The following is a 26,006-nucleotide window of genomic DNA, read 5'->3' as shown; positions in this document are numbered from 1 at the left end:
CTTAGCAGCTTCAAACAAGAAATATTTATCTTACATGGTTTCTGAGGGTCAGAAGATCGGGGCTCAGCTGGTGGTTCTGGTTCAGGGTTTTTCATGAGGTTGTAGTCAATATGTTGGCCAGAGCTACAGTCATCTGAGGGCTTGACTGGGCTGAGGATCTGTTTCCTAGGTCACTCCTGTGGAACCTCAGTTCCTGCTGGCCACTCTTCCCTACGTGGAACTGTCAAAGGGCTGCTTGTGACTTGACAGCTGGTTTCCTCCAGAGGGAATGATCCAAGAGAGAGAAAGGAAGATGACAACAGCACTGCCTTTTGATGACCTAGTCACTCCGGCTGCATGCTGTCTCTTCTGTTTTATTCTAAGCCTTGGAAATGAGTCACTAGACCCAGCCCACACTGAAAGGGAAGGGAATTAGGTCCCATCTCTTGAAGGGAGGAGTATCAAAGCATTTATGCACATGGTTTTTAAAACCACTACAGAATGCACAAAGAATAACATGGCTTAAATCAACACACACACAGTGGAAAAATAATTTAAAAAGAGTGAAGCATTTCCCCATAAGAAGTATGCCAACTGCAATTTCCAGACCATGAAGCCATTTCAATGTTACAAAATCTGTCTTAATATTGTTATTTGCTCTCTAATATTGTCAGTTATAACAAATGTCACTGCACAGTGCTTTCCACATTTTATTCCAACACCCAAGTGGATATTTGTCATGCCTTGTGGTTGCCAACATCTTTTGAACACCCTTCGTATGTCTGAAGAATCTCCTCCGTTTTGAAGCCTGCTTCCTAAGGTGGAAGCCAGAACTTTGCTGCCTAGCCTCCCTTGCAGCTAGGACCTAGGGATGGAACGTGTGTGCTTCCACCCAGACTGTCCCACGCAAGATGTCGATCTGGAAAAAAGCAGCATGGCCCAGAATCCAGCTTCCGGTAAGGAGGGAGGAAAGGACTCCAGTGATGGAATCAGACCCTGTTCTCTTCATCTCGGTACTCTGCTTTCCCCTGTGTCGGCTTTCTTCTCAGACAGCCTGTCTCTATGCAGTGCTCCTAGGGCTCTATGACAGTATCCCAGTTTATCAAACTCAGAATTGTCATTACCTATTGCTTCTTTAAAAAAAAAAAAAAAAAGCAGTGGCACAAAATAACATTTTTATTCCTCCTGTAGATTCTGTGAGTCAGGAATTGGAAAAGGATCCAGTGGGGACAGCTTGTCCCAGCTCCATGATATCTGGGTGCTTAGCTGGAAAGATTCAATGGCTGGGGGGTCACCTGCCTGGTAGGGGCTGGAATCAACTGAAGGCCCATTCACTTTTATTTGTGGCAGTTAATACTGACTGTTGGTTGCGGCTGTCAGCTGCAACAACTACATGTAGCTACTTGGGCTTCCTCACAGTATGGTGGCTGGGTTCCCAGAGCAAGCATCCCAAGAGAACGAGGCGAAGCATAGCACCTTGTGTGACCTAGCCTCAGAAGTCACATAGCATCACTCTGCTGGAGACACGAGCCTTCCCAGATTCAACGAGGGAGAACACAGACCCCCACCTATTGATGGTACAGGTGTCAAAATCCCAGTGGAGGAAGACAAAGTCACGTGTGAGATGAGAGATACTATTGTGGTCCTCTTTGGAAAAATACAACCTGCCACACGGCCCACTGACATCTTCTCTTCTCCAACAGCTCAGAGTTACCTGTAACTCTGATTAGACTAACTTGTGTTCCGGGCCCATCCTCAAGCAATGGTCAGAGACATTTGATACAATCTTGGGGCTTCAGAAGAGGCACTACCAGGGGGCGCCCTGTGATGTGGCTGTGTTGTTCAGAACTGTCTTATACTAGGGCCTTGCTGGAGGCTAAGTCTGGGGTTCAATACAAATATGCTTCAAATAGTATATGGCCATTTCCAGAAGATCATGAAGAATCTGATGGCTGCATTGGTGGAAAAGTTCTGCAATGCCCTCAAGGTGTGGGCAGCACACTGAGGAGGCCTCTTCATGTTTTGGAGCGAGTTTGAACAGGGCTTCTAAACTTCAAAATGGAGATACGAGCACTTGCTTTACAAGGTTGTTAAAAAAGTTAAATTCGATAACACACGTAAAGAGGTTAGAGCAATGACTGTCACATAGTGTGTACTCAATACATTCTTTTATTATTACCATTTTAAGGACCTCGAAAGCCCAGTTTGATGAAATCTGAGGCCTCTAACAATTTGGTGTAATAAGATGGAGATCGTGAGTGGTGGGTGGTCTTCTGTGTCATCACCACATGGATCTCTAGACCCCGGCAGAGGGCAAGTTCCTCTTCTTCTCTTGGCAGAGCACGGCGAGGCCTTAGGAACGGGCTCAATGATCTTGTGTGTGTTCTCCGGAGAAGCTGGCCTCACGCTCAGTAGGAAGGACACAGCTGAGGCCGGGACACAGACGCAGGCCACTGATGCCTCACAACGTTAGGTGACAAAGTGGGTAGGGGGCAATTCGTTGGTTATTATCCAGAGAAGCTCTCAGGAGCAATAATGCTCTTGGTCGCAACTCTGAAAACCAGGGCAGCAGGCTGAGGAGCAGCCTCCACCGGTCATGGCAATGTTCCCAGATCCATGGAGCTCCAGGAGGTAGCAGGGCAATGGGTTTCCTACCGTGTGACCCCGGGGTGAGGAGCCAGTTGGTGAGGTCCCGCACAGTGAGTTGAACAAGTGCAGTCTCCAGTATGATGGAAGTTCTTGGTGAAAGACAGCGGCCGCACTTTATCAACAAGGGCGTGGCTGCCAGATGGTGGCTCAGTCCCCGGGTTCCATGATGCTCCAGAACACAGAAACCTTGGCTCTGTGGTCCTGGGTGGTGGGGAATGGAGTGGAGGTCCTGGAAAAGGAGTTGACAGAGCGAACTGAATCTCTTATGCACAGAAAGGAAGAAGAGCATTGCAGAACAGTTAGGAGAAGACCAACATGTAAGTGCACGGGTGGGTCGTGGGAACAAAGAGGGACCCCCCTCTCCCCGCAGCAGAGGCGGCGCAACGCGGGTGCTGCCTGCAGCCAGCAGGGAGGGCGAATGGTGCCCCCCTCCTGGCACGTGGCCTGGCGCAGTATAGACGCAAATGTCTACAAAGCTTCCTTCCCGTGCGACTTAAGAGGAAAAGCAGCTTCCAGGTACAGGGGTCCCAGAACTCTGCCGCTGCCCATGCAACTCATTCCCTGAGGTTTATTCTATTTAGTACAAACCAGCCAAACGCCCCCCGCCCCTCGGCTCCGTCCCGGCACCACCCGTTCCCGGCGCCTCCAAAACGTGCTCCTAGGAACCCAGAAGTTTACTCGTGTGTTTGTTTCCCGCGCCCGCGCACCTCGAAACCGAAAGCAGAACAGGCAGGGCCCGACGCGGGCCGCCGGCGGCGTGCCGGGCTCGGCTGCAGTTGCCCTCGCTGCCGCGGGGGGCCGGGCCGCCGCGAGCTCCGGCGGCGGGAAGCGGGGCTCGGGCCGGGGGGCCGCCGCGCTCGGGCCGGGAGACCGGGGGGCGCGGCGGCGAGGGCTCCTCGGCATTCCCGAAGGAGGCTGCGAGGCGGACGGTGGAATTCGGCTTGTAGGAAGAGCGAGAGACACACCGTGCGCCTGCACCAGGATGGCCGAGTGGTTAAGGCGTTGGACTTAAGATCCAATGGACATATGTCCGCGTGGGTTCGAACCCCACTCCTGGTAGATGCTCCGTTTTTTTCTCCTAAAATTTTTATTTGTTTCTTAAATGGAAATTTCGCCCAGCACACCACGCCTTGGACTCAGGAAATCCGTCTCCTGCCTGCGAGAGGCACAGCGCGGCTCCGCTTCCCACGGCCAGAGGCGCCGCCGCGGGCGGGTCCCCGGGCCTGGCGGGCGTCCGGGCGGCGCCGGGGTGCAGGCCTCGGTCTCCCGGCTGCAGAGCTGGAGCCGGCCGGGCGGGGCGGGCGCTTGGGACTCGGCAGCGTGGTTCGAGAACTGCCTCTGCGGAGAAGTCAAAGAGACTTTTCTTCTTCCTTTTTTTTCGCCCAAATTAATTGTGTGCACACAGTTCTTCCATTAGCTCCTTGACAGCGGAGACAGTGTGCATCATAGCGCTAAAATGGACTCTCACGTGCGTTCGGCTTAGAATTTTAAAATACTAAGGGCATGGTCTGATTGTTTAATGCTTTTAAAAAAGGAAAGTAATCTAAAATCTAGAGGAGAAAAGTTGCAAGTACAGCGCAAAGAATCTATTTTTAATCTAATCTTTTGAGAGTAAGATAAAGACTAAATGCTCCAATACAACCATTAAAATCAGGAAATTAACATTGATAATTTACTACCATCTGATTTGCAAACCCCATTTTATCACCATTTGTCTAAAGTAAAAGGCTCCTGTTCAGAATAATGTGTTACACTTTCTCGTCACATCTCCTTACCCTTCTTCAAACTGGAACGATTCCTCAGTCTCTCCAGACTTTTCGTGATCTTGACACTTTTGAAGATGACAGAGCAAACGTGTAGAACGTCCGTTTGTCAGTTGGCGTTTGTCTCCTATTTCCTCGTGATCGGAAGCGATGCTTCTTTAGCATCTTAGGCCATCCTCCTTTAGCGGGACTGTGGCAGGAGTGATGCTGTGTGCACGTTGCATCCTCCCAGGTGGCGGGATTTTGATGTGGGCTGTTACTGATCTTAACTTAATTCACTCGGTTAAGCTTCTCTGCCAGCCTTCTCCACTGCGAAGTTACTCTTTTCCTCTTTGTGATTAATACTTATTTTGAGGGGAAGTGCTGTGAAGCTATGTAAATATCTCATTACTCATCAAACTTTCCATTTTATTCAGTTTTTTATGGAATCATAAGTTATGTAAGTATGCACCCATGCAGGTATGCACCTATTTCAATTAATAGTTACAATCTACTCTAGAATTGTTTTATTGATGCCTAGAGTGTCCCAGATTTGGCCAGTGGAAGTCCATTCAACCTGACTTTTGACATGTCTCTGTCACTCTTTAGCACTTCCCTACTTTCTAGTCTGTGCTTACCGTATGTGTTCCCCGACCTGGGCCTAGAATCAGCCATTTTCCAAAGATCCCTGGTTCCCTTTAGTGCCGAAGGGTAGTTAGAAACCAAGATCTCAGTCTAGGTGTGCTTGTGGCTTTTGATGTGTTACTGTTCCCAGGCCCTCTCAGTGGACAGAATTAAGCAGAGTGTCTATGTGAATACACATCTATATTTATCTATCTACATATTTATCTTTATGTCCAGGAGTTCGTGCCAACGCCTCCAGTTCCCGTCTAACACTACTACTTGTTCTAGTTTTTCTGTCTGTATTTGTAATTCTCAAAACTCCCACCAGCCCAGTGTGACACCTGCCTTGCTTGGGCCCATCTAATGGATTTAGATTGAATTGTTCAAGAAGGGAAGGAAAGAGGAAAATAAAGACCATCTAAATAGTTTGGAAAATAGCATCCTGCCAGCACCTAGAACTGGCTATGAGCTAGTCACCGTTAGGCACTTGGGATGTACGGACAAATAGTCCAGCCTCTGCCTCAAGGAGCTCAGATAGTGAGAGACAGAGGTTTTAATGAACCACATTTATAATGAGAAAATATGGGTTATGCCCAAGGTGCTAAAGGAGCAGCGTGCGAAGCCCAGCTCTTCCCCAGAGAATCAGCTTTAGTTGAGAACTGGAGGAAGAGGAGTAGGGCTTGGCGGGGGCGGGGGCTGGGGGAGGTTGGGGAAACCATCTTGAAACCATGTTGAGTGCGGTGCCTGGAGTCCACTGAAGGATTGGAAACAAGAAGCAATCTGATTAGTGCTGCATTTGGAAGTATCTGTGTCTATCGATGTAGAAACTCTTGGTCCAACTATACATGCTCAGGACGGGGGCATGTTGAATCGGCAGAAAATATTTTTTAGGGAAAAATCATTTAGTTCCGTCAATAGCCAATTAGACTGAGCTCAGTGTCTGTCTCTCCCCCTCCTTAAAAGCTGAGGAACAATATTGATTTGAAGCCTTTTCAGCCTGAATGCAAGGGCTCGTATTAATTTGTATTAATATGTTCAAGTGCAAATATGGAAAAATCCTGCCAAGAATAGGCAAACAGCAGTGTGGGTTTTTACTTTGTTCCTTTAAAACTTATTGTCAATCAAGCTTCCAGTCAGCAGTAACCAGCTACTGTGCTCTAGCAGAGATGGTAAAAGACCAGTTGGTATTCGCCTTGAGCTTGCTGAAATTCTGACAAACGGATCACTGAGAGGCCACAAAGAGAGACGAAATGATGGCTGAAAGCTGCCAGTCTAGAAACAAGAAAATCTGTCAGATCCATCCTAGGGCAGTGACCCACAAGTTGTCAGTTGATCAACATATATGGCCTACTTAACAGCAGTCTTTTTTTCTTTTTAATAACATGGATGTATTGACCTTTGTGTTTCCTGCTGTGTATTTGGGTTTAACTCCTATGGCATGAAGAAAGCTCTTCTTCTTCTTCTTCTTTTTATTTTTTTTAAGATATGCCTTTTGGTGAGGAAGATTGGCCCTGAGCTAACATCTGTTGCCAGTCTTCCTCTTTTTTTTTTTTCCCTCCCCAAAGCCCCAGTGCACAGTTGTATATCCTAGTTGTAAGTCATTCTAGTTCTTCTATGTGGGACACTGCTGCCGCATGGCCTGATGAGCCGTGTGTATGTGCGAGCCCAGGATCAGAACCGGTGAAGGTCGGGCTGCCAGAGCGGAGCTGGAGAACTTAACCACTTGGCCACCAGCTGGTCCCAGCAACAGGCTGCCAATTTAGATGGGATCTTTTGCTTTACTGTATCCTTCTCTGCAAAATGTTTTGTCATTGATTTCTCTGGTTAGCAGGATTCTTTAGTGAGCTTTAAGCTGATGCAGCAACTTTAAGAATATTATTCAACTTACAAAAATTCAAATCACAAGGTTACTCAGTAGAAAGAACCCAGGCTTTGGGGTCAGACAGACTTACCCACTTTCCCAGGTTACCAGTCTTCTTTTCCTCATTTGCAATCAGAAGAATAATTTTTACTTCCACAGAGTGCTTGTGAGGCTGTCACATTCTTCTCACAAAAGTAGGTGTTTCATAACTCTGAGCTCCCTTCCCTTTTCTGGAGCCATCCTCCGTAGGACGTACAGTGGAACTACACTGTGCACATCGGAAGACGTCTTACCTTGCATGCGTAGACCAATTTGCAGTTTTCAAAACACTTTAACATTCGCAATCTCCTTTGATAGACAGGATCATGCACCCAGACACGTTGTGCCTAGGTGGTAGATACAATTAGACACAATTTTCCTTAATAAATTTAAAAAGTAATGTTTTCTTTTGCTCAAAATTACGTATCTAAAGCTAGAGAATATCTGTAGTTCTTAAACATTGATATCCTGTCCTAAAAAGTAGCAGAATCTTTACTTTCCCTTGAAAAGTAGACCTGTTATAGTAGACTCGTTTTGTTGAAAAATTCTTAAAATGTTTTGAATTTAAATTTAAATCATCCGTAGGTGTACCACTGCTAAGCTTAGAATGATTTTCCAGTGATTTCTTTAACAATAAGAAATTAAGTCAGTACTTTGAATTATAAGTTAAGAGTATGGGTTTATAAGCATTCTCTTTATGGATTTGAACTAGTTGTAAGTTATTCAAAACTGCTTAATTATTTTCTATTGGACTTCTTTCCGTAGAACTCTGTAAGAAAAGTGTTGCCATTACATTTAAACAGTGACATCTACTGGTTAATTTGAGGCAAATTTATTTGTTAAATTCTGTCTGCCTTATTTTGACTGTAAAATCCTGATAAATTGTTGTTCCGCAGTTTAGGAGCACATTTACAAGTTTAGGCTCCTTCCACTGTGTCTAGGGGCCCGTGAAGGCTGTGTCTAACCCGGCCAGTAAACTTTCTTTTTTCTCTCTCAGTCATTAATGATAAAATCTGCCATTGAAAAGAGTCCCAAATCACAGACACAACTCACATGAGCTATTATTTTAATTATATGAATAGGGCCTTTATCTCATCATATCCATCATCTTTCTTTGTTTCAGTCTAACATATTTTTTCAAACTCTAAAACTGACTATAAAGTTGAAGAAGAATGGAGCTTTGGAATAGCTGTCAGCTTTAAAACACAGAAGTCATGTCCAATTTGACAAATCCTGAGCAAGAAGCTGTCTTTGTCCTTAGTAGCAAGTCGGAATTGGGAGATCTTAATTATCCCATTTGTTTTACATTTTGCTTTTAGATACAATTGCAGCTAATTAATGAACAACTTGAATGCAAGTCATGCATTTGCTAATTGTTCGAATAGATAAATGATAATGCCCCAAGTTGTTTTTTGGGGGTTTTTTTTGGGAGGAAGATTGTCACTGAGCTAACAGCCGTGCCAGTCTTGCTCTTTTGTGTGTGGGACACCACCACAGCACAGCTTGATGAGTGGTAGTGGTGTGTAGGTCCATGTCTAAGATCTGAACCCACAAACCCTGGGCCACCAAAGCAGAGAGCACAAGCTTAACCACTACACCACCGGACTGGGCCTGATGTTGCCCCAAGTTTTAATGAGTTTGTTCAGTTACAAGATGCCATGTAAGAGTCAGGGAACAGAATTTCAGGTTCTTCACATGTGTACTACTGGTGGATAGAGGGCCATTGTGAACCACCTGGTTTCATTTTCATCTAAATGGATTTTTTAAAAAAAATTGGCACCTGAGCTAACAACTGTTGTCAATCTTCTTCTTCTTTTTTTTTTAATTCTTCTCACCAAAGCCCCTAGTACATAGTTGTATATTCTAGTTGTGAATGCCTCTGGTTGTGCTGTGTGGGACACTGCCTCAGCATGCCTCAGCGGTGCCATGTCCACGCCCAGGATCCAAACCAGTGAAACCCTGGGCCGCCAAAGCAGAGCGTGTGAACTTAACCACTCAGCCGCGGGGCTGGCCCCTCATCTAAATAGATTTTGATGTTTCTGAACCACATATCAGAGTGCCTGTGCAATTCAAGTCTCAAATTTATCTTTGGATTTTGGTTGTATTTGCAGCCATTTTATTCATTGCTATAGTGTAGTGAGGCTAGCCGTAACTGAATAAGATAACTTTTAAAATTGCATTGGAAAGATAGACTATTAAAAGGAGTGTTGAATATTTGTCTCAATTCCACAATCTCCTTTATATGCAAACATAGGAGTATGTGTATTTGTGAAATACTCAGCGCTGGTCCTAAGTGGCGCCACAACGCTGTGGTTAGGAGGCAGCCAGCGCAAGTCATAATCCCAGCTCCAACCCTTCTTAGCTGTGTGACTGTGGACTGGTTATATAGCTTTTCCAGGTCTTTGTTTTCACACCTATAAAATAAGGGTGATAATGAAAGTATCTATGGAAAAATTCATTGTGAGAATTAAGTGTGATGTTGATAAAGTGCATAGAAAGTGCCTGGCACGAGGAAGGATCAATAGATTAATCTATTGTTACACATTAGTGATTCTTGTAAAGTGGACCTGTGGATTGACTATGAGACCAATCTTGCTACAAAGGGAAAAGTTGTTCATGGAATTGATTTTGCTGCAGAATTTACATTGTATTTGCCATAGCAATAGCAGTAAAGTGAGATCATTGCAAAAGATACCATTTTTAAAAGACATGAAATTTGGGAGAAGGGCATAGATTACATTCTTCTGATTTGTTCATGAAACTTTTTCTTTCCCATTTAAAAGTCTTTAAATGCCTAAATTTCCGTCATCAGCAATCTCTTCTTAAACCAAATTTGAGTAATTCCTTGAATAATTTTTATGTTAAAAAAATAGCTCAGAGTTCTGAACTCCAACTTTTCAAATTCATGGTAAGTGAACTTATTGTTTTCTCCCCTGGGTGTCACACCCAGTGGGTTAGTCACAAATAGCTATATTAAGGATGTTGTGCACATTTTTTAAACACTAGCAATTCTGACCCACCCAGTTCAGCTTCAATTTTAAATGCAACCTCACTTAACTTGTTTTTATTCCACATAAGAAAAATAAGAAACCTCTATCACTTGGAAGATGTGTAAGATAACATATTATGTCACGCTTTCAAGTGTGGGGCAGAGCTTCATACAGTATAGACGGGCACTGAAGTCTACTGTCATGCAGGAGAGCTCTTTTGCCGGGATTCAATGTCATGCCTAATTCTTTTAGGGCACTGCAGAGAACAGCGTGTGAAAGTGTACATGGAACCGAATGAAATTTCAAAGTGGCCTAATGAATTGAAATGACCTCAGTAATATGCTAATTGAATCAATCAGTCAATTTCTATAATGCTGATTTTAATCTCCTATGACTAGTCCTCAGACCCAAGTGAGATGGGGAGGAACTTGGAGAATTCTGGGCGGAGAAGCCCCCTAGGTGGATCTGGAGTGAAGAGGCCCCTCCCACTGGATTTCTCTTTTCTGCTTCTGCATCTCTGTGCTGTAGGCCAGCCGAATGCCTGCGTATGGAACACACAGCTACTGTGGCCTCTTGCCCATGTTTCAAAAATGTCTAGGAAAGCCTTGTGGAGAAATACCGGCACTGAAAGCTGGGCAACCTCTAGTTCCAACAGAGCAATTCCTTCATTCAGTAATGATTTTTTAAGTGACTAGAATGGGCAATGCTATGCTGGTTGCTGGGACACAAGAATGAATAAGAGAGACAAGATACCATCCTCACAGCCATTACACTTTATTAGAGAATACAAATGTTCCCTAATCATAGCATTAATTCCTTAGTAGTCGTGGTTTTCTCCTAGGCTTGAGAGGCACAGTTCAGAGCACGAGAGAAGCAGAGGCCTTTCACAGAGTGGCTAGAATGCGAATGGGGGATGGCCAGTAGCCGTCTGCCCATCAGCAAGGGAGAGCCTGAATTCAGCCCGCAAAGAAAGAGAGAGGGAGAGAGTGGGGACAAAAGGAGAGAGGGAAGGAAAGGAAGAGAGGAGGGAAAGAGAAAAAGGAAAAGAGAGAGAGAGAAAGGAGGAAGGAAGGAAGAGGGTCCCCAAAACCTCACTGGAATTCCTGGATCCAGTTGTGTTGGGATCAGCTCCATCCTTGTTAAGAGAATAAGTTAAGACAATAATTTCCTCTTTTGTATGTGGATGGACGCTAGTTTATATGGGCCTCTTGTTATTTGAAATTGAAAGAATCCTGGCTATGGTTTTTTAATTATTGTTATAAACTTGAGTATCTTCTTGAATAACAAAGGAGTACAAACAATGGTAATAGTTCAGAAGGGAAACAAGTAAAGGCCTCATGAGATGTAGTCATGGGTTTGTTGAACGTTAGTGTTGGAATGGATCTCCTTAGACAAAGCTTCCAAGGAGACAGAAATAACCCACTGACCGCCCTGGCAGAGGTTAACTAGGCTCGAAACCAGTGGTTCTTAATAGGGGTGGCACCGGTCCTGGGAAACATTCTGGAAGAATGTGGGGCACCTTTGGCTTGTCATAATTTGTCGGAGAGCTACTGCTGTTTGGGAGGGGCCAGGCATGATGGGCATGCCGCAGTGTACGGGAGTCCCACACAAGAAAGGATTAGCCTTCAGCATGCAAGATTTTGGAAGATGCAGCAGGATCTTCCTGTAGGTTAAAGGCCTGTTTATTAGAAGCCACGACCTAACTCTGTTTTGCATATTGAACACAGAATGGTTTTGCAAGCTTTCAATACACAGTGAATTTCCAATTATACAGCTACAGTGTAAATCAAGGGAAAGTCGTACTTTGTTTCATTCAGAATTTCATCGAGTTAGTTTCCGTGTTGGAAAACTCATCACTCACAGAAACGGCACTGGTGGTATCTGAGTTACTGGTTCAGCACACCTGCATCAGCGTGCACGTGTAGCTGTCGTGTTCCTGATGATGGGATGGGCTCCGCCTCCTGTAGTTGAGCTCTAACACTTACATATTGAGATATCATGTGGAAACAGGTGTCTTCGACCTCCTCATTCATCAGGCTGGGCCTTTCATCCCAACACTGGCTCATTTGTTCCTTTGCTGGGATATGCACAGCTTACCCGCTCATGCCCCTTCTTGAAACAGCTGCTTCTCAAATCCTGTTGAGGCCAACTGGGCAGGACCACATCACCCCAGCCTCTCTGCCACAATGGACCAAGCCAGGGATGGGCACCTGAATCAACAGGGCCACTTACATTCCCTCCCAACAATTTGGATTATAAATCTACTGCAAGGATACCTAAGGTCATTTTCTGCTATGTGCACAGAGAAGCAAGACAATCTGATGTGCAGAGAGAAAAAAGAATGAATACATGGAGAAAAGCAGAGATGAGTGACCGTGTGTGGCCTGAAGAGAAAAAGACATGAATGAGGAGCTGCTTTGGTCCCCAGTGGACTTCCTAGTCCAGGTTGCAGACTTCAGGAGCCTGACTGAGCTCTCCACTGCTTGTACTTGGAATCGAATGATCCTGACATGGAGGGCTGCCTTTGACCTGGCTAAATCAGCGTACCAACTCCTTAAGGACTGAGCGTCAAGGAGAGGGCATCCTGAGCTACCCAAAGGTTTAGATTTCTCCTCTAACCCTTTGCTAATTCATGTCTCTCATATGAACTTATGCAATTGATTTTTAAAACTTTTATTTGAAGTAATTTAAAACTTTCCGGAAAGCTGTAGAAATAGTACCTGCTTTACTCATATTCGCCAGTCGTTAACATTTTACCACATTTGTCTCAGCTCTTTTTCCCATTCTCATTTTGTCTAATTTTCTAAATCATTTGAGAGTAAGTTAGTTATACATATGATGCCCCATTACTCCCACGTTTCCAAAAACACAAGGATATTCTACATTACTACAGTATAATCATCAAAATTACATTGATATTAATATATTACCATCCAATTCACAAAATCCCATTCAAATTTTGTTGATTTTCTCAATAGTGTCCTTATAAGCAACCTTTCCTTTTCGATCTATGTCTCTAGTCTAGGCTCTTCGATCTGGAATAATTTCTCAGTCTTTTCTTGACCTTTGCGACCTTGACCCTTTTGAAGGTTACAGATCAGTTATTTTGGTAGAATGTTCCTCAACTTACATTTGTCTTATATTTCCTCATGTTTAGATCCAGGCTGTTAATTTTTGACGGGAATACCACAAATATGATGCCGTGTTCTTCTTAGTACGTCATATCAGGAGGCACATGCTGACACTTCATCCTATATCCAGTGATGTTGACTTTTACAACTTAGGTAAGATGATATTGGACAGGTTTCTCCACTTTAAAATTAATTCCTAAGTATTTTGCATTTCCACTCACTGGTATTAGCCTCCATTGGTGATTCTTGTCTGAAACAATTATTACTATGATTTCTGCCAAATGGTGATTTTTTTCTAAGTCCATTGTTCCTTCTACATTTCTTGGCTGGCATTCTACTGTAAGATAGACTTTTCTCTTATCCCTCACATATTAATTCATTTACTTATTTATATCAATATGGGCTCATGGATTCCTATTTTATTCAACTAGCTGTAATCCAAGCAATCGCTAACTAAAATTTGGTTGTTCAAATTTTCCCAGATTTGGCCAATGGGATTCCTCTTCAAACTGGTCGTCTCTATTCCCTGACTCCCTCCATACATACCAGCCAGGTGGGTCCAGGCTGCTTTCTCTGGTCATGCTAACCTGACACCATCCCCAACCCTGGGCCATACCCATATCCCAAGTAGCTATGAATCTAAATGCTGAACTTGACACAGCTCTTCAAGTAGTCTTTGTTTCAGCTATTCTTTGTGTTTGTGTGTGTGTGTGTGTGTGTGTGTGTGTGAGGAAGTTTGGCCCTGAGCTAACATCTGTTGCAATCTTCCACTTTTTTTGCTTGAGGAAGACTGGCCCTGAGCTAACATCTGGGCCAATCCTCCTCCACTTTGTATATGGGATGCTGCCACAGCATGGCTTGTTGAATGGTGAGTAGGGCCACCCTCAGGATCCGAACTTGTGAACCCCAGGCCACCAAAGTGGAGTGCGCAAACTCAACCAGTATGCCACCGGGCCAGCCCCATATTTTCAGCTACTCTTTTAGGTTACTGAGATCATTTTGAATTTAGATTCTGTCATCCATTACATTCACTGTCCCTCCTACTTTTGAGCCACCCAAGCCTTGAATACAGGTTTATTCAAGTTGTTGATAAAATCTGGAACACAACAAGGAATAGACTTTCCTGACATTAGAGATATTCTTTCCAGGTGGAATTGGTACATTATTACACACTCTTTGTATGTCATTGTTCAACCAGCTCCAAACTTAATTTTAATGACTATCCAGTTTGCATTTATTCGTTATGACCACAAGATATCTTGAGATATGTATTCTAAGAGAGTGCCAAAACTGAAACACATTCCATCTATGCATAATGTGACTTTATAAAAAATAAAATTACGTTGATTTGACCTCAGATATTATTAATGAACCCATGCTGGCTTCCACTGCCCATTGCTTTCTTATCAGAGGGGTTAAGTAACTTGCTCAAAGTAGAGTATTAAGTGAAGACAGGAATTTGAACCCAAGGTGGTATATCTCTAAAGTCTTGTTCTTTTCACAACGCCTCCATCACTTTACAAGGGGTTGGGGAAAGGACCTCCTCTTTCTGTTTTCACATTGTGTTACTTTGATGACATATTGTCAGTGCAAGTCTCGGCCCATCGGCATGCTCAAGAGCAAGACAAGGGAGAGTCTGGGAGGGCCCAGGAGTTACCCCGTCCTCAGGTCCCTGGGGGCATACAGGCAGCCATTCTTCAGTTTCTTGGATCCCTTACCAAGATGTCCTACTGAATTGGCCATTTGATGTAGCATAGATTGAAACCTAACTTAGAAAAGCAGGTTCAAGTCTCTGATTAAGAGCAAAGCATTTCTAAAACACAATTATGAAATTAAATTATTAAATTATTTGTACATGTAAGATATTTACCCAACATTATTTTATCTCTCAGAATATCAATATTTCAAATATTATGGATTTCTGTGCAGCTTTTTAGTTCAAGGAAAGTTAAAAATTTTGTTGTTGTTGTTTTTGTTTTTAATGTCTTTAATCTAAGGCTCACTACACCTTGGAAATGCAATGAAAGCCACGAAGGACACATCCATGTACTTGATGAAGGTGACTTTGTTAGATAAAAAAGAGAAAAAGAAACAAAAAAGCACTCCTTCAGTGCTAGGAGTGGTCTGTGAGGCTGTTTTGCTGGATTTGGTAGAATGTGATGTGTAAATATCACATTCTTGAGATTGTGGTCATGTTGAAGGGGCAAGAACAGAGGAAGAGGAAAGGTTCTGAACAAAGGAAGATTTAACCTGACCAGCAGGGAGGAACGTCCCCACAGAGGAGTCTGTGAATTCAAGAGCAGTGGTGGGAGTCCCCGCTGAATGCTTAGAGATGAATTGCACAAAATAACAGAGGCCCTTCTGTGGGGACAATCCCAAGCTGGCAGCCACTCAGACCAGTCCACCCACCAGGACTCAGCCACTTATGCTCTATGGCTCCCTGAGCTCCTGGAGTAAGGGCTTCCAGCCTACTGCTCTCAGGAAATGGCCCATGGGTCCCCACATCCTTGCTGTCATGGGATGCCCACACGGTGTGTTACACCTGAAGCTGTACAAGCATCCAGACCCTCGAAAAGAACCCTTCAAATTTATTGATTTACCCATACAAATATCTTTTTCTCCACAAAGTCTTCATGCAAAAGTAACATTTCCATCTCCTGTCGTCATCAAATAAATCTAGATATTTTCTCCTGGTCTTAGTCAGTGTTCAGAAAACAATGTTGATGAGACTACTGGTTGTCCCCCTCCCTCATCTATTCTCCACCTCACCCATGGTAATTGAAGCACAGCTTTTGACAGAACACTGAGCTGCCTGGAATAAAGACCACATTGTCCAGCTTCTCTCTTAGTGAAAGCAGCAACGTGAATAGGATTTGGCCAGTAGCTTCTAAGTAGAAGTGTTACCGGAAAGCTTCCAGGAAAACATCCTTAAAAGACTTGTGAATGTGCCCTTTACTGGCTCCTGGGAACATGGGTGTGATGACTGGTGCTTCAATGATCATATTGGACCACAAAGATGGAGGTCATGGCCCAGGGTTGGAAGAGACATGAGGTAGAAAGAACTTTTTCCTAATGTCTTAGTAAAGCAAAGCCACCATCCCAACTCTGTCCTACCAAGCTTCAGACTTCCGTGAAGACTGAAATAAACTGTTATTTGGGGAAGATTTCTTTTATCTACAGCCAATGCTAGTCTACCTGATATTAGGACAAATTAGTATAAATATAGTAAGTATAAGAAATAAAAGAAGTCACTCACCATCACCCTATACTGACTCTAGCTTTTCCTTTGTATCACGTCTTCTCAATTCTGCTCTGAAATACTGACATACAGTTTAAGGGAAGTGTCAGATTTTCAACCTGTTTACCTGAATATCAACCTAGAAAAAGAAAATTCTCACATGCTTAGTTTTGTTTATTTGCAAGTGCAGTTACAATATACTAATATTAAGTTGCCGGGCAAAGCAGACAGCAGCCTCTACATATATTTTTAAGTTTCTTTAGGACACTAAAGGAGCAAAAGAGTTTCTGAAACTGAAGGCTCTGGTCCCATTAATGTGTCCTTCCTCTCTGGATTCCCCCGTTCTCTGTTTCCGCAAGGACCCTCAGATGTGTGAGATTAAAACTCAGGAGAGAGACAGACTAGAGATATAAGAAGGGAGTCATCAACCTGTAGGTGACAATGAAAGCAAAGGGTTGAATACAACCAGGCGAGAATAAGGAGATGAATGAGAAGAGGGTCTCTGATGGAGTACTGCAGAAAGTTCCCACTTAATAGCAGGTAGAAGAAGGGAACCCCCAAATGAAGACTGTCTAGGAGTGGTCAGAGACACTGAAGAAAAAACTTTAACATTATCAATATCTTTTGTTGATCAACTGGTCAATATTATCAACTTCTTGTGATCTGGGAAGTAAGAGATGAACTGATGGTGATTACTTGGATCTAGCAACTTGGAGGCCATTGGTGATGGCTGATGCAAGAGCAGTTTGAGGTGGGGATGTTAGTGAACCAGGTTCATTTTGCTCGTCACGCAGTATGCCAGTCACTGAAAATGAGTAGTTTTGCAGCAGAGAAAGGGTTTATTCACAAGGCAACCAAATGAGGACACAGGGGAACAAGTCTGAGATCTGTCTCTCCGAAAATGGGGATTAGGGATATTTATGGGATAAAGGGGCAGGGTGCTCAGAAGTGTAGGGATAGATGATCGGAGGTAAGAAGCGAGGTAATTGACGATCTGCACAAGGGTAGTCAAGCTTCGTGGCTTTTCATAGGACGCATGTTCACAAAATGGTGGCGTTACCATGATCTGAGGGTGGAGTTTTTGGCTCCCTTGATGTCAAATGGTCACCTATCAGACATTCTCACAGGCTTGGTTGGTGGGTCAGTGGTCTCCACTGGCCTGAACTGGACAAGGGGGCGACTCTCATTTCCCGAGAAACAGCTTAAACACCCGTTCCTATAGTGGCCCGGATGTCAGAGATGTTATCTGTAGGGTGGGCTTTGGTAATGCATGGGCTAACTACTCTCCATATTCTACAGTTAAACCACAAACAGACAACTAACTGAGTATAGTTAAAGCTAGTTGGCCCCAAGCCTCAGGAGAAGGCTCAGGCAGGAGGAGGGGCTGAGGATCTATGCAGAGAGGTATCCAGCACTCACACTCTGGGGCTGCTTTCTGCTTGCGTTCAATGGCAGAGTCAGTTGTTTGATTGATTGGACTTTTGAAGTCCTTTGAAGCCAATTAATATTTGTGCGCAAATCCAACCTACATTAGAGGAAAGAGAAAACTGGAATGCAGCCTTTCTGGAGAGGTAAAATTTCTTTTACGGCAGACATCACAGTCCTGCAAAGTCCCTCTTAGGGCATCTGGAAATGGCAGGGAAGCACTAATGGCCACCACTAGCTTGAATGTTCACATTAGCCTTGAAAGGCATTAGAGATCCAGGTAACTGCTCCGCTGATTTCAAAATTGAGCACTTACCACACGAAGGGAGATGAAACCAGGAGACAGGAAAGCCAGGCAGAGTGCCTGAGAAACTGACCTGCCTTTTGCGGGCTAGAATTAGGATGGAAATTTGGAACTTGGAAGACTTTCTCTTTTTGCCCACCATTTATATTTTCTATAATTATTTTCCTTTTGCAAAAGCCTGGTATTTGGTAAAGTTCTCTAATCACGTAAGGACAATTTCTTCTTTTTATCTCTGTTTCTCAGTGCCTCGTGTTATCGCTTGCTAAATATATTTCACCATTTTATTTACTTCAGGCTGAAGTGCTGACACCATTATGTGACTTTTCCACATCCAGCTCCAAGCCGCACATTTCAAAGATAAATCACTGTAATTATTTATTCTCTTGAAAAGGAGCAGGAGGTGTAAAAGCCAAACTAATATGTGTCTTTAGCCCACCCAGATGACACTTTGGAAACTGATTCCTCAGAACCCTTAACTTTGGCTGCGTATTTCCAGATTCTCTCATAGTGTGAGATAACTGGGAATTGTGGAATGAGTTTGTAACCATAGGACCAGGAATAGAATTTGCCATCCCAAAATATTCCTCTTTGGCATAAGGGCTATTTTGAGCTGATGATGATGAAAAAAAAGCACCAAAAAACCCAGCAGACATAGGGAAATCTCTGAAAACCCAAAAGTTACCCATTTGTAAGGGAAATTTACATTTATAAGAGGAATCTCCATTTTTTAAGGGTATCTCCCTCTCTGTGCTTGGAAGGGGAGGACCACTCTAAATCTATGGAAACTCTTATCAATAGAGAAGGCAATGACCTAGATCTACATAACAGCCTTACGCTCGTTTATGGTGCTGACCTCATCTTAACAACAGAGTGTTAAAACTGTTTTTCAGGGGCCTTGAGCCAGGCAGGAGCATGCGCAGAAGAGATAATTTTGATCTGCCAATCGAAACTCATCCTGTCATCACTTCCATATACCAGACTGCCCTCCTGATCCCTTAAACATTACCCCATACCTTGGATGGGGGAGGCAGAGTTGAGAGCCTGTCCTTCTGTCTCCTTACTAATTGATTGTGTAATAAACTGCTTTTTTTCTCAAACACTGGTGTGCCACGGTATCAGCTTCTGTGCACATTGGGTGAGGAGCCCTGCCTCAGTAACAAGTTTGGAAATTTTACTTATTTTTCAAAGACTGCCAACCATAGCTACATATTTGGAAGGATTTTTATTGAGTCCTATATGTCAGCCCTCAGAGTTGGTTAGTTCATCAACAAACTCAGAAATAAACTGAAAACTGGGGGCTTGGAATTCAGAGTGAACTTTCAAAGCTGAGGCTAGGGAAGTTTTTTCAGGTTAATTTTGTTTATTTTCTAAAGGCATTTTTTTTCTCACTAGTGATATTCTTAGGTGACTTAAAATGCAATCATAATCACAGATTTGAACCCCCTTCCCTTCATGGTGGCAGCAAAAGAAGTTTGCTAAAACCTATTTCCTATTTCAGTCTGAGGGAGAAAGAGAAGTTTGCTGAAAAATTTTTTTCCTCTGGTGGATGGACAAAAAAATGGCCCACATGAGTACCTTGAACTGATTTTGGAAGGATAGTATGCACAAAGGCAATCCCTGTTTTCGTTTAGGAAAAGTACCAGCGTCAGGGCCTTAATGTCAAATACAGCCTCTTACCTCAACATATTTGTCAAGTTCTGCTAAAAAACAGTTATTTTCTGCTGCAAAAACTTCTTGGTTCATTGTTGGAGAGCACCTCCCAGGCCCTTGGGAAAAAGCTTGGCTGGTCAGAAGTAGTTCATACTTTCTTCCTCTCTACTTCTGCCTTTTTTATTTTAAACACTTTCAAAATGCAATCTCCTAATTGCATGCTATACAAGGAAAACTTAGTGGAAAATACTAGGGTCTAAAATTTCTCACATAAGCAAATTCTTTAGATGATGGAAGCTAATCATAAGCAGAAGCCGAGAAAATAATTTGCAGAATTCCAATTCATTGAAGGCCAGTTTTCCAAAAGCTAATTTATAGGATAATCTGATATATCAAATTTATATGAATTTATAAATTCATATATTCACTGTTTGTTTTCAATTTCTCAAAATTTTAGTATTTCATATGGGAATCTTTCATTTCCTATTTTTCCTTAATATACAGATTGTTTTAGTTAAATTCTAATTTATTTTAGATGGTTTTAAACTGAAAATAAAAGTTAAAGCTGATAGAGATGTGAAAATATGCCTGTTAAAGCTACTAAATATGTTAGTAAAATTGATAAATCTGCTAAGTTGGTCATTTGGCAGACTTGACATATGGTGACTAGATTAGGACATGGCCACTCGCCATAGTGCAGTGTGTGCCCTGCATAAATCCAGGGCACCGTTCACATAGACTATGATATGGGTGGGGCCACTTGGAGTTGTGCAGCCAGAGAGACCCTAGACTTGACCTAGATTATAACAAGTCTGTCCCCAGCTTAATAGCATGTTGGGAGGTCTATTAACCAGACCACTAATTCCAGTCTAATTTGGAGGGACACACATATCCTAGCAGTTCTAACTGAGGAGATAAAGCTCGGCCAGCAGCACAGCTTGTAGGGTATGTTAGAACCATCTGGAGGATCCTTATATCCAAGTTGCACCCCAGACCAATGAAATGAGAGTTTCTTGGTGAGATCCAGGCATGGACCTTTTTTAAAGCTTCCTAGGTAATTGCAATATGCAACTGTTGTGTAATAAAGAATTCGGCATTTGTCCCTGGTTCCTCAGAGGAGACTCTAGATTCCTGGAATTCCCCCAGTGATAGGAGTGTCTTTGTTATTCGCGGTGGGTCCTTGGGCCACACCTGAGTTTATGCTAAGGAGATGACTCAAAATGGGAGCGGGTCATGACCAAAAGACCAACCACGTGATCAAAGTTGTGTCTTTGAACCACAGCCACGTTAGCCAACCTGTCAACCTCCAGGGAGAGGAGGAGCGCTGGGAGATTGAGTCCAGTCATGTGACCAATGATTCAATCAATCATGCCTGCCTAATGAAAGCCCAATGAAAACTCTGGACTTGAGGCTTGGAGCTTCCTGGTTAGGGAACACATGGATGTGTTGGGAGTGGATTGTATCCTGATTCCACTGGGAGTGGGTATGGAAGCTCTGCATTTGGGACCCTCCCACACCTCACCCTACATGTCTCTTCATTTGGCTCATCCTGAGTTGTATCCTTGACAACAAAATTGTAATCATAAGTATGTGCTTTCCTGAGTTCTATAAGTCATTCCAGAAAATTACCAAACCTGAAGGGGTAGTAGGAACTTCTGAATTTGTAGCCAGTTTATCAGAAGTGCAGGTGGCCTAGGGACCTCCACACTTGCAGCTGGTACCTGAAATGAGGAAGGTTTAAGGGGACTTCCCTTCAACCGGTGGAGTCTGAAGCTGACTCTGGGTGGTTAACATCAAACTGTAGTATTGCAGGAACCAAGGTGAGAACCACTATTCTAGGAAAAGGTGGTTCAAAGCAGGAAGTGAGTGCCAGAGCAAATTGTCCATCTAGGTCAGGGCAGGGGTAATATCAGGGTCCAACTAGAATGAGGGGGTACGGAAGGAAGTAGACGGCAGACAGGAATGAGGCACGGGGCTTGGCCTCAAAGTCCTGTATGGGAAGGAGAGTAGAAATTATGAACCAGGACAAAAGATCAGTCAGGCAAAGTGCCTATATATTGTAGGACACTATAGCTCAGTGCTCCAGCAAATACGCTCCATTGTCCCCAGAAGCAGAGGACTCTGGTACAGAGCCACAGACTCTTTCCAGCATCACCACCACCCAAAGTCACTGGAAGGGAGCTTCCTATTTACCCAGGACTGGTTTTATGACTAGGGTGGAACTGAACCAACTGGTGCCAGAATTATTGCTGTGAATGAACGGATCTGGCGTCACTAAGTACAAGATTTAAATAATTTAAATTCCTGCCATAAGTGGCTTCTTAAAAGAAATATGCTGAATATACAATAATTTCAATATGTCTTGGCGTCTTGGATTCCTTGATATTGAAGTCTGAATGAGAAGTTCCTGTCAAGGTTGGGTCGTCATTGAGAAAGGTGAGCTGACTGGCTGGCTGCCGGGTCTCACAAGGTTGCGTTTATCCTGGTGAATCCGCCACAGTCTGCAGTCCCTCTCGGCTTTCTAGGTACACAATTTCATCTGCCACCTCTCTAGATTGGACAAGCTGACTCACACGGTATAAACCTCAGGAGTCTGAAGTATATAAACCAGAATATATGTTAATTCATAATATATTGATATGACTGGACTTGATGCACAAAACTACTTGGGAAAAAATTTTATAAAACTGTTACTTGGTGAGTGTGCAGTGAAAGCAAGTTAAATCTGTTCTACCACACTTAGGATGCCCGATGGTGAGGGGTTCTGAGATGTGTGGTGACCGCCTCCACCTTCGGGCTGTGCGTACCCATGGTGACCAGCCTTCAGCCTCACTGCACGGCCTTGGGTAGGCCCTGCAATGCTTGCCTCTGCACTTATCCCTTTTCTTTGCTTTCTTTATTGATCGATGTTCTCTGCTGATTGATTCTTCTTTCTTTGGATGTGTTATTAGCTTTAATCAGGTTACTGCCAACTCTTGCAGGCCTGAGAGCCATTCTGTCTCTTTATCAAGGTGACTTTACATAGCTCTCCTCTGATCTGTCATGTAGTAATTTTATGTTTGACTCCCAGAGGGTAATTTTAAAAAGTATTGTTTTCTTCTGATTTAAAAATACGTCTTTAATTGGAAAATATAAAAACTCATTCATAATTCTACCACCTCATTGAAACATAATTATATCTTCTTTACAAAGTTTGTTTCTAGGTTGCTGTGAGTATTCTGTTTTGTTTTTTAAAAAAAAACAGCTCTAGTGAGATAAAATTTACAGATAAAATTCACCTATTTTAAGTATACAATTTAATGATTGTTAGTAAATGTATGGAGTTTTGCAACCATCATCACAATTCAATTTTAGAACATTTCCATCAGTTCAAACCAATCCCTCATGACCATTTGCAGGCCATCCCTATTCCTACCTCCAGCTCCAGCAACCATTAATCTACTTTCTGTCACCATAGATTTGCCTATCTAGACATTTCATAGGAATAGAATCATAAAATATTTCGTCTTCTGTTACTGGCTTCTTTCACTTTGCATAATGTTTTCAAAGCTCATTCATGTTGGAGCATGCATTAGTAATTTGTTCCTGTTGATTGCGGAATGGTCTTCCATTGTATGGATAGACCACATTTTATTTATCCACTCACTGCTTGATGGAAGTTTGAATGCTTGCTACTTTTTGGCTGTTATGAATAATGGTGCTGTGAACATTTATGTGTAAGTGTTTGTGTGGACATATATTTTCATTTCCCTTAGGTAGATACCTAGAAGTGAAATTGATGCACTATATGGTAAATTTGTGTTTAACGTTTTAAGAAACTGTCAAACTTTTTCTAAAGTGGCTGCAACCCTTTTAAGTTCCCACCAGCAGGGCCAACCCTGTAGCTGAGTGGTTAAGTTCACGCACTCCACTTCAGTGGCCTGGGGTTTCACCGTTCCAATCCTGGGTGTGGACGTGGCACTGCTCATCAAGCTATGCTGAGGCAGCATCCCACATAGCACAACTGAAAGGACCCACAACTAAAAAAAAAAAACCACACAACTCTGTAGCAGGGGGCTTTGGGGAGAAAAAGGAAAAAAATAAAATCTTAAAAAAAAAAATTCCCACCAGCAACGTATGAGGTTTCGAGTTTATTCACATTGCCAAGACTTAGTATTGTCTAACTTTTTGATTATAGTCATTCTAGTGGGTGTGAAGCCATATCTCACTATGGTTTTAATTTGCATTTTCCTATAACTAATGATGTTGTCTATCGTTTCATGTGCTTATTAACCACTTGTATATCTTCTTTGGTGAAATGTTCATCAAGATTTTTGTCCATTTTTTAAATCCAGTTGTTTTTCTTCCTATTATTGATTCGAAAGAGTTCTTTACATATTCTAGATATCAGTCGTTTATTAGATATTTGATTTGCAAATATATTTTCCCTTTCTGCAAATTACTTTTCGTTTTCTAAATGGTGTCTTTTGAAGCACAAAAGGATTTAATTTTGATGAAGTTTAATTTAGCATGTTTTTGCGTCTTGTTCTATGATCTATTTTATTTTTTGTGTATGATGTGAAGTGAGGATTTAAATTCATCTTTTCGCATGTGGATATCTAATTATTCCAGCACCATTTGTTGAAAAGACAATTCACATTGAATTGCCTTGGTCCCTTTTTCAAAAATCAATTGACCATAAATGTTCCTGGGCTCTAAATTCTGTTGCATTGATATACGTCTTTTTATATCAATATTACACTGTCTTGATTACTGTTGTTCTATACTGAGTTTTGAAATTGGGGACTTTGTTCTTCTTTTTGGCAATTCTACTCTGTTTTTTGCCAATTCCACTCAGCTTTTTGAGTTATAGTCACCATTGGTATGTTTTTTCTATCTCCTCTCTTGCTGTCAGTTCCCACCGCTGGTTGCTATCAGAGTATACAATGCTAGAGCCCTCTCCCCCTCCCCCTCCTCCCCTCCTCCTCCTCCTCCTCCCCTCATCCTCCTCCTCCTTTTCACCAGGTTGTCTTAATTATATCCTTTCATCTGGAAACCAAAGAATACTGTCTTATGTTGATGTAATGTTTTCTATTTCTCCCAACACAGAGAGAAGACTGGGAAATAACAGCCCCTAGTAGTTTCACAGTGGAGAACACTCTTTCCCTCACTCCTATGTTGACATATAAAGTTCATAATGATGGAGGTGATTGCCTGCTGTGTTTCCTGGTCCTACCTCACCCAGGGTACTGAGTTCATCTGGACGTCACAGTATGAGTCTTTCTAGAAGACACAACTTGCTTTCCCTTTGGGACACCAACTCTTTTCCCACCTAAGGCCTTGTGCTTGCAGTGAAATTGTCTTTATTCTTTACTCCTGACCAGACAGCACGTTGCACTCCTTTGGTGACAGTGCTTGGCTCAGGGGAAAGCGTGTGACACCTTCAGAGCTGTTAACGTGCAATGAGACTTTTTCTGAGATTTCTGAAACATTGCCACTCTTCTCTACTAGACTGGAGATTGTTAGAAGGGAAGGCTGGATTCCTCAACCATCTTGCTATCCTGAGGAAAAAGCCTGCCTGAGTTTCTTTCTTAAAGAAATGGAGCTGGGAGATGAGAGGCAGTGAATTCAGATTCTGGGAATCTTCCGGGAGCTCCTATTTCAAACCACGCCCTTAATGAAACTTACTCTGGAGGTTTAATTATGTGAGCCAAAAAAAAATCTCCTTTTTGCTCAAGCTAACTTAAACTGGGTTTTCTGTCACATGTAACCACAATTGTTTTTACTGATTCAATTTAAGAGAGACATTGGTAAATTAAATAAGCCCAGAGAAGAATTGCCACGGGGGTGAATGTGACCGGAACTGTGTCAAAGGGGTAGAAACTGGAGAAAGTATGGCTTGAAGAAAGAAGAGCTGGTGTGTATGTGTTCCAGGAGAAGAAGAATGTTAAAGGTATGGAAGAGGATACCAAAGAAAGAGAAATACTTCAAATATTTCATTAGAATTCATGATAGGAAGCTCCTGGGAAACAAATTTCAATTTTAAAACTGTAACAATTTAAGGTGTCTGAAAATGGGCTGAATTGGCCTGTAATGTTTGCTGTGTCTAGAAGGGTTTTTAATAACTGATCGGAGATATTGTAGAGCGAATTCAAGCTGCCCAGTGGATGGTGTCTTCTGGACTTCACTCATTGAACGTCATCTTCACAATTTTTGCCATGCGGGAAAGGGGAAACTTGTACCATCTTTTGCTCAATATTTTCTTTGCATCAATTTCCTTTTTTGTCCAAATAAGTTTATTTTTAAATGAAACTAAATCGCTACTATAAATGGGAAATAAGAATCAGTGGCCAAAAATAAATATAATAAAACAAAACAATGTTATTAAATTCTAA

The 26,006-nt window shown here is 42.7% G+C and overlaps 1 protein-coding gene, 1 long non-coding RNA gene and 1 other non-coding gene across 4 annotated transcripts; 2 read left to right on the top strand and 1 right to left on the bottom strand.

Annotated features, from left to right (window-relative positions):
• Positions 1-4,597, bottom strand: LOC139080732 (uncharacterized). Of its 2 annotated transcripts, none has more exons than XR_011535465.1 (2): positions 4,404-4,597; positions 1-2,857 (listed from the first exon to the last, which is right to left on the bottom strand). XR_011535465.1 is itself a non-coding variant. In XM_070602772.1 (2 exons), exons 1-2 carry the CDS (start codon positions 3,529-3,531, stop codon positions 2,631-2,633), a joined length of 423 nt encoding a protein of 140 aa, XP_070458873.1. In that variant the 5' UTR covers positions 3,532-3,662; the 3' UTR covers positions 1-2,630. The 2 variants fall into 2 exon arrangements, 1 of the variants encoding a protein (XP_070458873.1); XM_070602772.1 differs by lacking the exon at positions 4,404-4,597 and adding an exon at positions 3,336-3,662.
• On the top strand, positions 2,778-26,006 carry LOC139080733 (uncharacterized). The gene is made up of 3 exons (XR_011535467.1): positions 2,778-2,945; positions 13,042-13,168; positions 24,721-26,006. It is a non-coding gene; the product is annotated as an uncharacterized lncRNA (long non-coding RNA).
• On the top strand, positions 3,605-3,687 carry TRNAL-UAA (transfer RNA leucine (anticodon UAA)). Its single transcript has one exon. It is a non-coding gene; the product is annotated as a tRNA-Leu (tRNA).

This window comes from Equus przewalskii, chromosome 32 (assembly GCF_037783145.1).
Source record: "Equus przewalskii isolate Varuska chromosome 32, EquPr2, whole genome shotgun sequence".
Classification (NCBI taxonomy): Eukaryota; Metazoa; Chordata; class Mammalia; order Perissodactyla; family Equidae; genus Equus; species Equus przewalskii.
Note: the sequence above shows the minus strand (reverse complement) of the source record. Positions and strands in the feature narration are given on the sequence as shown.

What these genes read in the sequence shown, in the direction of transcription:
- LOC139080732 (XM_070602772.1), bottom strand. Translation starts at nt 3,531, where the DNA reads ATGCCGAGGAGCCCTCGCCGCCGCGCCCCCCGGTCTCCCGGCCCGAGC. An exon ending in GTTCTGCTTTCGGTTTCGAG is followed by an intron (nt 2,858 to 3,335) that starts GTGCGCGGGCGC and finishes CTCCTTTTCCAG; the next exon opens with GACCTCCACTCCATTCCCCA.